The sequence below is a fragment of the Lepisosteus platostomus genome, chromosome 5, assembly GCF_059453375.1.
Source record: "Lepisosteus platostomus isolate fLepPlt1 chromosome 5, fLepPlt1.hap1, whole genome shotgun sequence".
NCBI classification, from domain to species: domain Eukaryota; kingdom Metazoa; phylum Chordata; class Actinopteri; order Semionotiformes; family Lepisosteidae; genus Lepisosteus; species Lepisosteus platostomus.
This window is the reverse complement of record NC_142615.1, coordinates 65,699,719-65,712,274: the sequence shown is the minus strand read 5'-3', so window position 1 is coordinate 65,712,274 and position 12,556 is coordinate 65,699,719. Positions and strand designations below refer to the sequence as shown.

The window sequence follows — 12,556 nt, the reverse complement described above, 5'->3', positions numbered from 1 at the left end:
TCGGTCACATACTGTAAATGTATTTGTAGATTTACAGCCTTATGATCAAACACTGTCCTTTGGCCTCTTTATTGGTCAATTGTAAAACCTAACAGGAATCATACAGGTGGGGTTGGGAGTTTCAGACAGTTTTCAATATGTTTTCTACACACTGCAGGAAATACAATCCAGAAGGAGAAAAGACACACAGTGACAGGGAGGAGTGATGTCACAGCTCTCAGCAGGACAGGAGCAGCAGCAATGGGAGGATGGACAAATGACGAATGACTCTAGATTGGTGCAGGAGTTTTAATTCTCCTCAGTGCTGGAGACTGGAGACTGAAAAATTCAATTTGTTCAACTCAGATCCATTGGTGACATAGTTATATTACCTTATATATTAATGTATATTATACATAACTGGAAGGTCGAGTGTAAAACTGACAGACAGCAGACAGGAGGGGTTTGTCCTGCAGTTGCTCTCAGACAGTGTCTCCTGTCTGTGTTTCTACATCTGGTCTCCACACATTTAGAAAGACATAGTGACAGTAAGGAGTCTTGACGGGGCTCTCGATCAATGGAGGAGTTTCAATTCTCCTCAGTGCTGGAGACTGGAGAGAGTCTGTTTCTCTTACCTGAACACCTCACTCCAGCATCATAGACATGAGGAATGCTATACTGTTTCACTACAGTTTTACCACAGTACCTCAGCGCAGACTCTGACCCGCTGCAGGAAACAGCACCCAACAGGACTGATCCAGACCCTGGTCCAAAGTGAGCTCCTCCTGGTGCTGAAACAGCAGATCCACAGCCCAGCTGTCTGCACACCACTGCAGCATCATCCAGATCCCAGCCAGAGTGATGTACTGTCCCCCACTCTCCACCATGATACACCTCCACTGTCCCCTCACAGGGACTGGCTCCATTCACCAGCCTCACATCAGAACTGCCTGGAGAGAGAGAGATAAATACGCATGACTATGACTACAGAGGACTGAGACTTTTTCTTCCTGGGTATTGGGAGCTATAGTCCCTATAGTGGACAGGGGACATAAAAACCGTAGTGACTATGGCTCTCAGAACACAGACATTAACCACTGTGCTCTGAGAGCTGTGATCAGTACATTGGACAGGGATGTGTGATGTCAGAGTTCTAGGACTTGTGTTCCTGGGTTTCTGGAAGCTGTGGTCACTGCAGTGGACAGTGACTGTGGAGTCAGAAGCCTACATCACTGACACATGGTCTGTTGTATCTGTGTCTCAGGTCCTATATGTAAAAACTGTATGATACCACTGGCTGCTGCCTGTTTGTCCATATAAGGTAAGAGATTTAAAGTGAGATTTAATGATGTGTCTCTTTACTCAGTGTGTTGTTTTTGAAAGTGAGACCTTAGAAAACACAAAATAGAAACAGTACAAAAATGTTCACAAACAGATAAGTGCTTTATAGATTGTGCTTAAATATACCATTAATGAACCATTATCTAGTTAAAATATAACTAGATATTTTTTAGATTAAACATTCATTCACTTTCAGTTTGCAGTATGTAATGTTGTTCCCTTATATAGTACAAATCATTTTTAATACTGATTTTTTACATTCAGATTTTTTTTCACTTAACAAAGTCTTTTCAGCTTATAAATGTCAAGATCTATGTTAATATATGACTCACAGAATGAATTCCATTTAAAACACAGCATATTCCAAATGTATAAGATAAGTTTATTGTATGTTTAACTAAAATATGTTTACCAACCATGTTCTTGTGTTTTTGTCCTGAGACATTCTGGTCCTGATTCTCAACTGATGGTGACAGGCAAATTAAATATTTCACTTGTATAATATTAATTAAATATTCAATTTTCATTTTCCGGCTTTAATACTTGCATTTGAGTATGCATTTTAAATGCAGACTCCACAGATTAACTGTTTTATCTGCGTCTTAGGTCCCAAACGTAATGACTGCATGGTAACACTTTGTATGTATGTGGTAAGAGATGAATCACTCTGCTCTGAGTGTCCCATTTGAAAATGAAAATGCAATCAGTACAAAACCTTTATAATAAACAGATGATTTACATACTATACTAAAATATACATTAGCATGTACAGTACCTACTCAATTTCCAGTGAATATTTAACTAGATTTGTTTTTAAACCTTCACATTCAGGAATATTTGGAATATATATTGTTTCCATTATATATGACAATTCATTTGTAGTATCAATTTTGCTTTACATTCATACATTTCTTTTGCTCTGGAGACATGTTAATGTGTGCCTATTGTATTTTTAGCATTTACCTGTTAACTAAGTATACTTAATTTTCATTATCCAAACTTGCATTTTCATTATGAAAGCTTAAAAAACTGCATTATTTATACATTATACACTCCAAATGCACACCACAAAGAAAAAAAAAACACTTATCACACACATCGCAATATAATAAAAAATAATACCCAGCATAAAATAACCTCAAAACACAAAATTATTTAGCTATCAGTGAATTATCAGTCAGATACTGTATACACATTAGTTTCTACACATTATCCTTTACCTTTACTACAGTACAGCCTCTACGTGTTAAATTATTGTTGTAACACCTCAGTGACTAATAAGACTCCACTTTCTAAAAATAATTGATATTCTGCTTTTTCTGAAGGAGTAAAGAATGCCACCTTTACTATAGTACAGCCTGTCCCTTTTAATGTCTAAACACAGCAAACCTGGTGTAAATGGTGTACATCAGACGTTGCGTTTCTTTTCTTTAAACCACATGAGACAAAACCACACAAGACAATTTTCCTGTGAGTCTGGTGTTGAGAGGAAATGGGGCTCCTCTGTGTAACCTCTGTGTAAGCTCCTCAGGGCTATAAACCGGCAACCATTAACACATTTCAGAAGAGACAGACGACCCCAGTGATAGAGCTGCAGAACGAGGCTGTCCTGACGTCTGCTGTCTCTAACACACTAGAGATGAGGAGGTCAGAGCCCCCAGATACACCAGGAGACTGCTGCAGTGGTGGGGGTGTTAGTGTAAGGAACTGGGACTTGTCCTCCTTCTGAACGTTCATCAGACTCCATTAACTTTCCGGTCCCCCTGTCTCTCTTAATCAGCTACTGTCTTAAAGTGTTAATGTTCAAAATAAGCAGCTGTACTGTATCTCTTTCATATCCCTCGATCACAAACAATTGTCTTCCTATGTATTATAGCTTCCTCTAAAAAAATACTCCAGGCTGAACAAATCCCATAATCCCAAAGGAAATACCTGCAATTAAATCTCACACAGACACAAGACAGGAACCCCAGACTGTCTGAACACACAAAGAGGAATAATGGCAGCAAAATAAATGGTTCTGAAAAACAAGAAGCTGTAAGACCAAACTAGGGGCTCCTGTTTCAGAAATTACTGTATATAACTAAAACTACAATGGTGCTGACTGTGTTTCACTGACAAGACTTTCACTAACAATCTACTTCTCTAGGAGAGTCAGTGCTGTGTAGCAGGACTTGCGTTCTGTACTGGACAGTATTATCACTCTGCCCTGGTGGTATCTGTGTCCAGTAACACCCCATAATACAGACAGGCTTCCTCAGTAATTAATTTGACAAGTTTCTGTGATAAAACTATCCCAGTCTCTAGAAATGCTGCAACAATTATCGAAATATGTCAAATAACCCCTGGCACAAACACACTACTTAATAAAAAAGGTAATTAATAGTCTTCTTATTAACACTGTATGCACAGAAAAGTTCCTACAATTAAATTACTCCACTCTACAAAATGACATAACTACTGTATTATCCAACCTTAAAATGTCCTTGGTTCAAAATACTCCAGTCTTTTACAACACATTTACCTCCAGTAATGTCCCAGTCTCTGATAATTCTCTATTTAACAAACATGATATCAATGATACTACACCTGTCTGACATAATTATTCAGGCTAAAGATCTCACCTTCAGTAGAAATACTTTTCTCTTTCATAAGAGTTCTATCTCTAATTAAGGAACAAGTTATAGGTTTATTCCATGCTGAAAAAAAGAAGAAAGAGAACACAACGTTTCGGCCGTGGAGACTTCTTCAGGTGTGAGAGAGACAGGGCAGTAGGCAAAGGTAAAGTAACGGAAGAACAAAGGTTGGGAGGGATTAGGAGTGAGAGGCGGGAGCAGGGGACAGAAAGAGAGGTCAATCAAGAGATGTGAAGTCAGAATGGGTGCAGAGAGGTGTGAAATGAAACTTCCAATGAATGGAGAAAATTTAAAAGAACAGTAGTCTGTCGTTAAGGGAAGGGAGAATGTGTGATCCTAGCTGTAGAATAATTTTAGTTTCGGTGGTCTTTCTGATGTATGAGTTTGGAAAACCGTCTTTGAGAACACAGACGGAGAGATTAGAGTGGTCGTGGCCGTCAGAGGTGAAATGAGAAACAATGGGCTTGGAGAGATCTTTAATCTTCACAGCCCTGACGTGTTCTCTGAAGCGGTCTCCAAGTCTCCTTCCTGTTTCTCCAATGTAGATGGCTGGGCATTTACTGCAAGAGATCCAGTAAATAAGGTTGCTGGAGGTACAAGATGCTGTCTGGGTGATCCGGAACTGTCCTGAGGGGCCTTGAATGAGTGGTGGTGGCTGTGTACTTGCAGGTGATACAGCGAGTATACAGCGAGCTCTGTTGCAAGGGAAAGAGGGAAAGGGAAAGAGAAGAAAAGAAACGGTGACACCTCTCTCCTTCTGTTTTCAGCCTGGAATAAACCTCTACTGTGTTCCTTTGCAGCTACACATGCTGACGCAGCTGCCCTACTTGAATTAAATGTCGTCGTGACCGGCATTGTGACGTCACACGGGGACGATACCGTTAAACGAAGTGACTCTGGATTCTTGCTATCAAGCTGTTTACAGCTCAGCGTTACTTCTTAAATGTGACTTCTTTAATATTAGATTCACATGTGAATCTTCAGTCTTAGCTGTGTGCATTATCTAACTGCCCCTCCCAAAATTGCGTTCTTTGTTCCACGTTATCCCAAATGATTTCCGCTGTTTGGTTTAATTTAAGTGAAAAAAAAAAGTTTTCCTCTGTGTTTCGCTTCGCAAAGAAAAGACCAGCTTCGCTGGCTGGAACATACGGGTGACGTACATGTGCCGTCTGTGTTATTGTGACACAAGTGTTAACCCGCTTGGTAACAGCTGACACGTTGAATGCTATTGGCTGCACATATATGAGTGAGCTGTGAGGACAAGGCTCTTATGACACATTTGTTTTTGCAGTTACTGGTAACTGACACATGTTTTTTTTTTTACAGTACCTAGCGACTCCAGACTCCGAGCGCCAGATGTTTCCGCATAACCGATAAACTAACCCCTATGCCCTCAGCCTTAACTGGCTCAGGCTGTGTTCCCATTAGTCAGTTGCTGCGGAAAAAGCCATGTAGGTCTTTGCGCTGATGTTTCTCTGCTGCAGGGATTTTGTCCGTGCGGGTGAGTGCCAAATGTTTTGCTCTTCAAGAAAAGCAGCGAGTTTCAACACCAGCGGCACTTTGGGGGAAATTTGAAAAATTCCCGGTCTGAGTGTGTGTGTCTGTGTCTAAATAATAGACACATAATTTGTGAATAAATTATTTATTTACTATTATGTGTCTATTTATTTGTGGAATAAATAGACTTGCAGGCGCCCCGTCTCGCACCCGCTGCTTGCTGGGATAGGCTCCTTCTCGCCCGCGACCCTGTACAGGATACCGTGGTTAGAAAATGGATTGGACGGAGTTTCAGAACCTCTTCTGAGTTCTGTTGGACTTGCAGCGCTCGTCTCTGTGTGCAAAGGGAGAATGGTAGTGTGAATTTTGGTAAAACGCCAGGAAATTAACACATTGCAGGTCTTTTTGTCTGTTTCCATAATAGTAACACCAGCTGTCAGTGGGGATGATAGCAGAGGGAGGAAGCCATGGGGATAGTTTGGCCAGTTTGGGTTACAGCCCTACTCTTTTTGAGTAACACCCTGTGGTTTTTGATCATCTCATCCGAAGCACTTTTTACAGTGTAGTATCCCCGTCACTATACTGGGGCATTAGGTCCCACACAAGATCGCAGGGTGAACTCCCCCTGCTGGCCCCACTAACACCTCTTCCAGCAGCAACTTCAGCTTTCCCAGGAAGTCTCTCACCCAGTTACTGCCCAAACTCATACCTGCTGAGCTTTTGTGGGTTGCTAGTTGTGAGTTGCAGGGTGATATGGCTGCTGGCGTTTTATAACACTGTAAACACCAGGTTGTTTTGTAGAGCGATGAGCAGGGGGCATGGCTTCTCAATCAGTTAAAATGTTCTTGTGTCCTGGAAAAAAAAACATTAAGTCACCAATGACTGGTTAACATCCAGTGGTCCAGTTATCAAAATAGGTCGTAAAATCATGGAAGCGCCAATTTGCTTAATGACCACTTGATGGCGTGTGTAAAAACCGGTTAACAGCGCTAGTCTTTTTTTTCAATGTAACACCAGTCTAAAAATTGCTGCTGTACATAGGTGCTGTGTAGCTTGCGCCCTTGATTTTCTGTTTTAAAAATAAAAAAAAATCCCTTTTCCTCTTCATTCCGATAGTTACAATTCTGACAGGCACAGCAGTGTTGGGGTCTGAGAGTTGGAAGTGAAACTCATCAGTTGGGCTAGCAGCTCAGTTAAACAGTTCATATTAAAATGACCATTAACCGAGTTGAGCTGAAATCTACAGTGACTATATTCTGTTTCTCTATAGATTCTATATACGCCACTATCAGATACACTCTTGCACTGTGCTGGGAATCGGTTCAATTACAAAGAACAGCATAGTGTCCAGCTGGATTTTCAGACATGTTGCAGATCAGGTTGGAACGATCTCTCACTCATATTCCCTCTGGTTAATCTGGACTCTCCAGATGGGCCAGACCCAGAGTTAGTGGTCAGGGGGATGGTGGGCACTGTCCAGTTCATTCTCCTGTCCTTGTCCTGTTTCCAGACTCGCACTCCCTGTGGTATTTCTTCACTCTCACAATGGGACAGACCCAGATGTCGGAGTTTGTGGCTGTGGGAATGGTGGACGATATCCAGGTGGAATACTACAACAGCAAGATTGGGAAGATCATCTCTCGACGACACTGGCACCCAGGCTCTGAGGTCGAGGAAGCCACGAACAAGGTTCAAGCAGGCCATGATTTTTATCTCAGCATGAAAAAAAAGCTGCAGCTCCTGATGTCTCACCTGAACCACACGGGAGGTGAGTTGATGACACACACATTCCAAAAGTCTCCATTCCTCCTCCCTGCTGAAAGAGCGCTTGGCTCCACAGAGGTATCCTCAAGGCTCCTGTAACAAATTACTATATATGGATGTTAACAGTACTGTCTCACACTAGGCGGGAATGCATTCTATGTGGAGTTTGCATGTTCTCCCAGGGACTGCATAGGATTTTTCGGTCTAGTCCAGTTTCGTCCCCATCCTGGTAGCCTGGTTATATTATCACACTGACTTTCCCTCAGATGCCACAGGCTCACAAGCCACAGTTTGGAAAGGGATATTTGCAGAGGTGCCTGATCTGTGCATTGCAGGTCAACGGACCTACCAGGCAGTGGCTGGCTGTGAGTTGGGCGATGACGGTACGGCCTGAAACGAGAGCTGGGACACTTACGATGACCAGGATGTGGTGGTCTACAACATGAAGAGCCACAGCTGGACTCTGCTCATCCCACAAGTAGTCATTGATATGGTGCGGCTGCAGGCCACTAAGTTCTTGACAGAGAATTTCTACCAGCCACTGTGTGGCCAGATCCTGAAGAGCTACCTGCTGCAGGAGAGGAACAGGCTGATGAGGAGAGGTCAGCTCTTTAGTCTATGTGTATTTCCTCTACAAGTGGCCAGAAACATCCGAGCTGTTTCCACACTGTAGCACTCTCCCAATGTTGGTGTACTGTCCATTAATTCCCTAATGGAGTGATGATGTTGCTACATTTTTTTTCCGGTTTCTTTGCTGGAATGTGTTATTCTGGTGGGCACTGTGCTTTATTCCCAGAATGCTTGGAATTCTAATTGAATGGTTGGCAATGTTTACACATTTCTGTGCTTGGATGGGGAATAGTTAATATCATAATTATTGCTACTGTGGTTTGGGTCAGTGAGAAACAGACAGCAGAATGACCCAGATAGTGGGCACCCCTTTATTTGCATGGCTGTGGCCACACATAGAGGTCAGTGGTATCAGGACATTAGGGATGTGTAAAAGACCAGTAACAGCTGCCAGTGCGTTTGCTGTAATCAGTGTCCTGTATTTTTCTCTCTTTTCTTTACAACTCAGCATCAGGGCTTAAAGGCAATGTGAAATATAATTGGTAACTGATACAGGGAAGCCAAGGTAGGAGTCATATGATGACAAAACTAGTTACAGTTCATGCATTAAAATAATGCAAGTTTTTTTTTTCTGTACAGCAGAAAGGACAGTTAAAGAAACCTGCAAGCAAGACATTGTGGTAGTCACTGCCTGATGACATAAAAGATCGACTTTCTACGTAAAATACTGTTACTCTTTATTCCCACATGTTGCAGTGAAGCCCAAGGTCAGGGTCTTTCAGAAGAAATCTGGGGTCTCTGGCGGGACAGAAGTGGTCTGCCTGGCCACTGGCTTCTACCCCCGGGCCGTGGAGGTGACCGTGCTGAGAGACGGGCATCCCATCCCAGAGCAGGAGCTGAGAGGGGGGGAGGTGTTGCCCAACGGAGACGGGACCTACCAGCTGAGGAAGAGCCTGAGAGTCAGTGAGGAGGAGCAGAGCGAGAGACGCAACTATCCCTGCAGGGTCCAGCACAGCGGTCTGGACAACAAGCTGGAGGTGAACTGGGGTGAGTGAGAGAGAGATCTATCCCGGTCTGGTGATCAGTGCACTCCTGCACTGTCTGTCTGCTGGATGACTGGGACTCTGGCACAAACTCTCAAGACCTGCACTGCCAGGCCTGACCAGCAGGATGTCCTGAGAGACGCACTGGTGTGCGGACTGTGATCAAACCTTCAGCACAGAGCTATGTGAACAAGTAACACAGGAGAGTGAACTACTGGAGCTGAGAATCAGCCAGGAATCAATCTGTTTCGGTGTCGATGTGCAGTAAAAAATGCACGACACTTCTCACAGAAATAGAAGACGATGTGTGAGAGAGATTCTCCGCAGTTGGATCTCTGTCCCTAAAGACAGAACAGACATTCAGCTGTTGGGCTCAGCTCTGCAGGTTCTTGTTTGACATTGTGACAACCCGGGTGTATATACCAATTCAGCCTCATTCTAGAATGAGCACAGAAAACACTGGATACTAAATCACACACAACGAAACAGACACATACTGTATTCTCATCAAGAGCTCATTCGTCCCTCTACAGTGTTGACAGATCCAGAGCCCGACGTGAACACTGGGCTCATCGCTGGGGTGGTGATCGGGGTTCTGACTGTGGCTCTGCTGCTGCCCGTTTCTGCCTTTGTCCTCTGGAGGATGAAACGACAAGGAGAGAGAGAGAGGTGAGAAGATCAATATGGACAGCAGACATAAGAGATAGGAGACAGGGTGAGACAGGAGAAAATGAAAAAAAAATATTTTTTGGGAATTTCTGTTGGATCTGCAATTAAGTTGTTGCAATGTATCTGAGTTGCTTATTATTATACGCAGGTGGGGTTTCATCTGACAGTCCATTAGCTACAGCACAGCTCAGATTAGAGCAATTCACTGCTGTCTCACTAACACTGATCTGTGATTTGACATCCTAGGAGCCCGGAGTCCCAGCTGTATGAGCACTGAGGTCAGATACACTGCAGCCCAGGATGACTGTGATGAGTCCTGACAGTGGGAGGCCTCTCTGACTGTAGGAATGTTATGACATATAATGTAACTGATGTGCAATTGCCCGGCAACACAGCTGTCAGCTTGTTGCTGTAAGATAAACACAATAAGTTGTGGGAATGGGGAACAAGCTGCCCAGCCATGTGGTGCAAGACCATAGCCTGGCTTCTGTCAAGACACAACTGGAGGAGGTCCTCTAATCAGGATAGAAGGCTCTTCTCTACACAAAGGGTGGTGGAAGTGTGGAACAAGCTGCCCAGCTAGTTCTCTCTGGGCTTCTGTGTGACCTTCTGACCTCTCCTGTTGTGTCTTGCAGGAAAAGAACAGAGCGACACTTTTTCCAACAGCTCTGGTCCCTGAAGAAGCTGTACAGACCGGGCGAAAAACTCTACATTGTATGGGCAGAGATGTCACAAGGCCTACATTATTTTTTAAAGGATATTTTTTAAATATTAGATATTTTTCATAAGTAAAATGCATCTGACCGGACTGTATTTCCCTATGGAACAGGACATAGAGCACAGGCAGGACAGCGGCAGGAAACCCACTGGAGAATGAAGGTCTGCGTGTTGTACAAGGTGTACTGACACTGTTTGGTCACCGGGAGGCACTGCAGGGGATGCCAATTCAACACCACCGGCCCTGAGCCCCATGATCCATGTGTCGCTGGTTCGAGCCCGGGTCTTGTTATGAGCCCCTTAAAAGCAAAGGCTTTAGGGGGTAAAGAGCTATGAATCTGATCACCTAAATTCCTTATTACTGATAATAGGATAATTATCAGTAATAATTAGGCATTTTTACCCACCTGGTAAGGTCTATGACCAGTAGATGAGACTGCAGGAAAAATCCTGCAGGATTGTATCTGTGACACCGTGGTTAGCTAACCTCTTTTATACTCTTTTAAACTTAATACTCTTTTATATCTTAAGCTAATCTGTATTCTGCTATACATGGGTGTATTCTATAGATGGCTATATCCTATTGATGTACTGGATTGTATGCATGTACTGTATTTCAAAGTGCTTGAAAGAAGACCTCCTGTTACAGCCCAGGTACTATTGGAACTGAGGTGCTATAGGACTTGATTCTCATTGGGCCACCGCTCAACTCTACAGGTTTTTAAACCATGAAGCCTTGATTAAAGTATTATAGGAACAAGTAATAGGTTTATTCCATGCTGAAAAGAGAAGAAAGAAAACACATCGTTTGGGCCGTGGAGCCTTCTGACATGTGAAGAAGGCTCCACGGCCCAAACGATGTGTTTTCTTTCTTCTCTTTTCAGCATGGAATAGACCTATTACTTGTTCCTTTGCAGCCTACACATGCTGATGCTGACCCACCTGAACTACTGCAGTATTATAGGGTCTGTTTTCAACTTGTAACCTAATTAGAGTCTTAGTTTAAGCTAATTAGACTCTAAGTCTCAGTATTATATTTAAGAAAGTCAATAAAAGCTCTGATTCTCTGCATCACTGGCTTGGTGCGTTGTCATTATTGAAAAGACCAGAGTTCTGGGGAAGCCCAGGGTTCGACCCAATGAGCTGATCAATACAGCTGATCAGAAGAAAGTGTCAAGATGGGTCCTTTGTCTTCACAAAGACCAGTAGCTCTGTAACGCAGCCAAAACTAGCAGCCATTTCACTCTTGAACTTGAACTTGAACTTTATTGCCATATGTAACCGGTACTGGTACAATGGAATTCTTACTCACAGAAAGTCTCTCGATTGTAAAACAAGTGTAAAAAACAAGACAAAGTGCAAACAGTGCATCAAGACAATGTACAAACAAACAATAGACAATGTGCAAGTAAACATGCAGACAGTTTGAATGTAAACAATACAGACATGTAAACTATGACTGGAGACGTACAATAAATAAATTACAATGAGGTGATGGTCCGAGGGGGATGGCTAAATGTGTTCGCCAGTCTCACTGCTTGTGGATAGAAGCTATTGAAGAATCTAGTGATAAGTGTCCGTATGCTCTTATATCTCTTGCCTGAGGGCAGTGGGGTGAAGAGCTCATGCCCGGGGTGGTGACTGTCCTCTGTGATGGCCAGAATTCTACCACGGCAGCGGTCCTCATAGAGCTGTTTAATCTCGGTGAGACCGCAGCCGATGATCTTCTGGGCCATATTGACCATTCTCTGCAGTGCCTTTCTTTCTCGCGAAGAGGTGTTGCCATACCACACGGTGATTCCGTTGGTGAGGACGCTCTCGATAGTGCAGCGGTAGAAGTTCTGCAACTCACAACTGGCAACCCACTGAAGCTCAGCAGGTGTGAGTCTGGTCAGTGCCTAGATGGGAGACCTCTTGGGAAAAACTAAGGCTGCTGCTGGAAGAGGTGTTAGTGGGGCCAGCAGAGGATGCTCACCCTGCGGCCCATGTGGGTCCTAATGCCCCAGTAAAGTGATGGGGACAATATACTGTAAACAGGCACTGTCCTTCAGATGAGATGTAAAACCGAGGTCCTGACTCTCTGTGGTCATTAAAGATTCCAGGGTGTTTCTTGAAAGGAGCAGGGGTGTAACACTGGCATCCTGGCCAAATTTCCCATTGGCGCTTACCAATCATGGCCTCCTATTAATCACCATCTATGACCTGGCTTCATCACTCTGCTCTCCTCCCCACTGATAGCTGGTGTGGGGGGAGCATTCTGACGCAGTATGGCTGCCTGTCGCATCATTCAGGTGGGGCTGTACACTGGTGGTGGTGGGATTCCCCATTACCTGTGAGCGC

The 12,556-nt window shown here is 43.6% G+C and overlaps 1 protein-coding gene across 1 annotated transcript; it reads left to right on the top strand.

Annotated features, from left to right (window-relative positions):
- The first annotated feature begins 6,998 nt into the window (after positions 1-6,998).
- On the top strand, positions 6,999-11,028 carry LOC148671457 (T-cell surface glycoprotein CD1b3-like). Its single transcript, XM_088631051.1, has 3 exons — positions 6,999-7,221; positions 8,544-8,834; positions 10,135-11,028. Exons 1-3 carry the CDS (start codon positions 6,999-7,001, stop codon positions 10,176-10,178), a joined length of 558 nt encoding a protein of 185 aa, XP_088487177.1. The 3' UTR covers positions 10,179-11,028.
- Positions 11,029-12,556: the final 1,528 nt, after the last annotated feature.

Coding starts and splice junctions, on each gene's coding strand:
- LOC148671457 (XM_088631051.1), top strand. CDS start 6,999: ATGGGACAGACCCAGATGTCGGAGTTTGTGGCTGTGGGAATGGTGGAC. Junction 7,222..8,543: donor TCACCTGAACCACACGGGAG/GTGAGTTGATGA, acceptor CACATGTTGCAG/TGAAGCCCAAGGTCAGGGTC. Junction 8,835..10,134: donor CAAGCTGGAGGTGAACTGGG/GTGAGTGAGAGA, acceptor TGTGTCTTGCAG/GAAAAGAACAGAGCGACACT.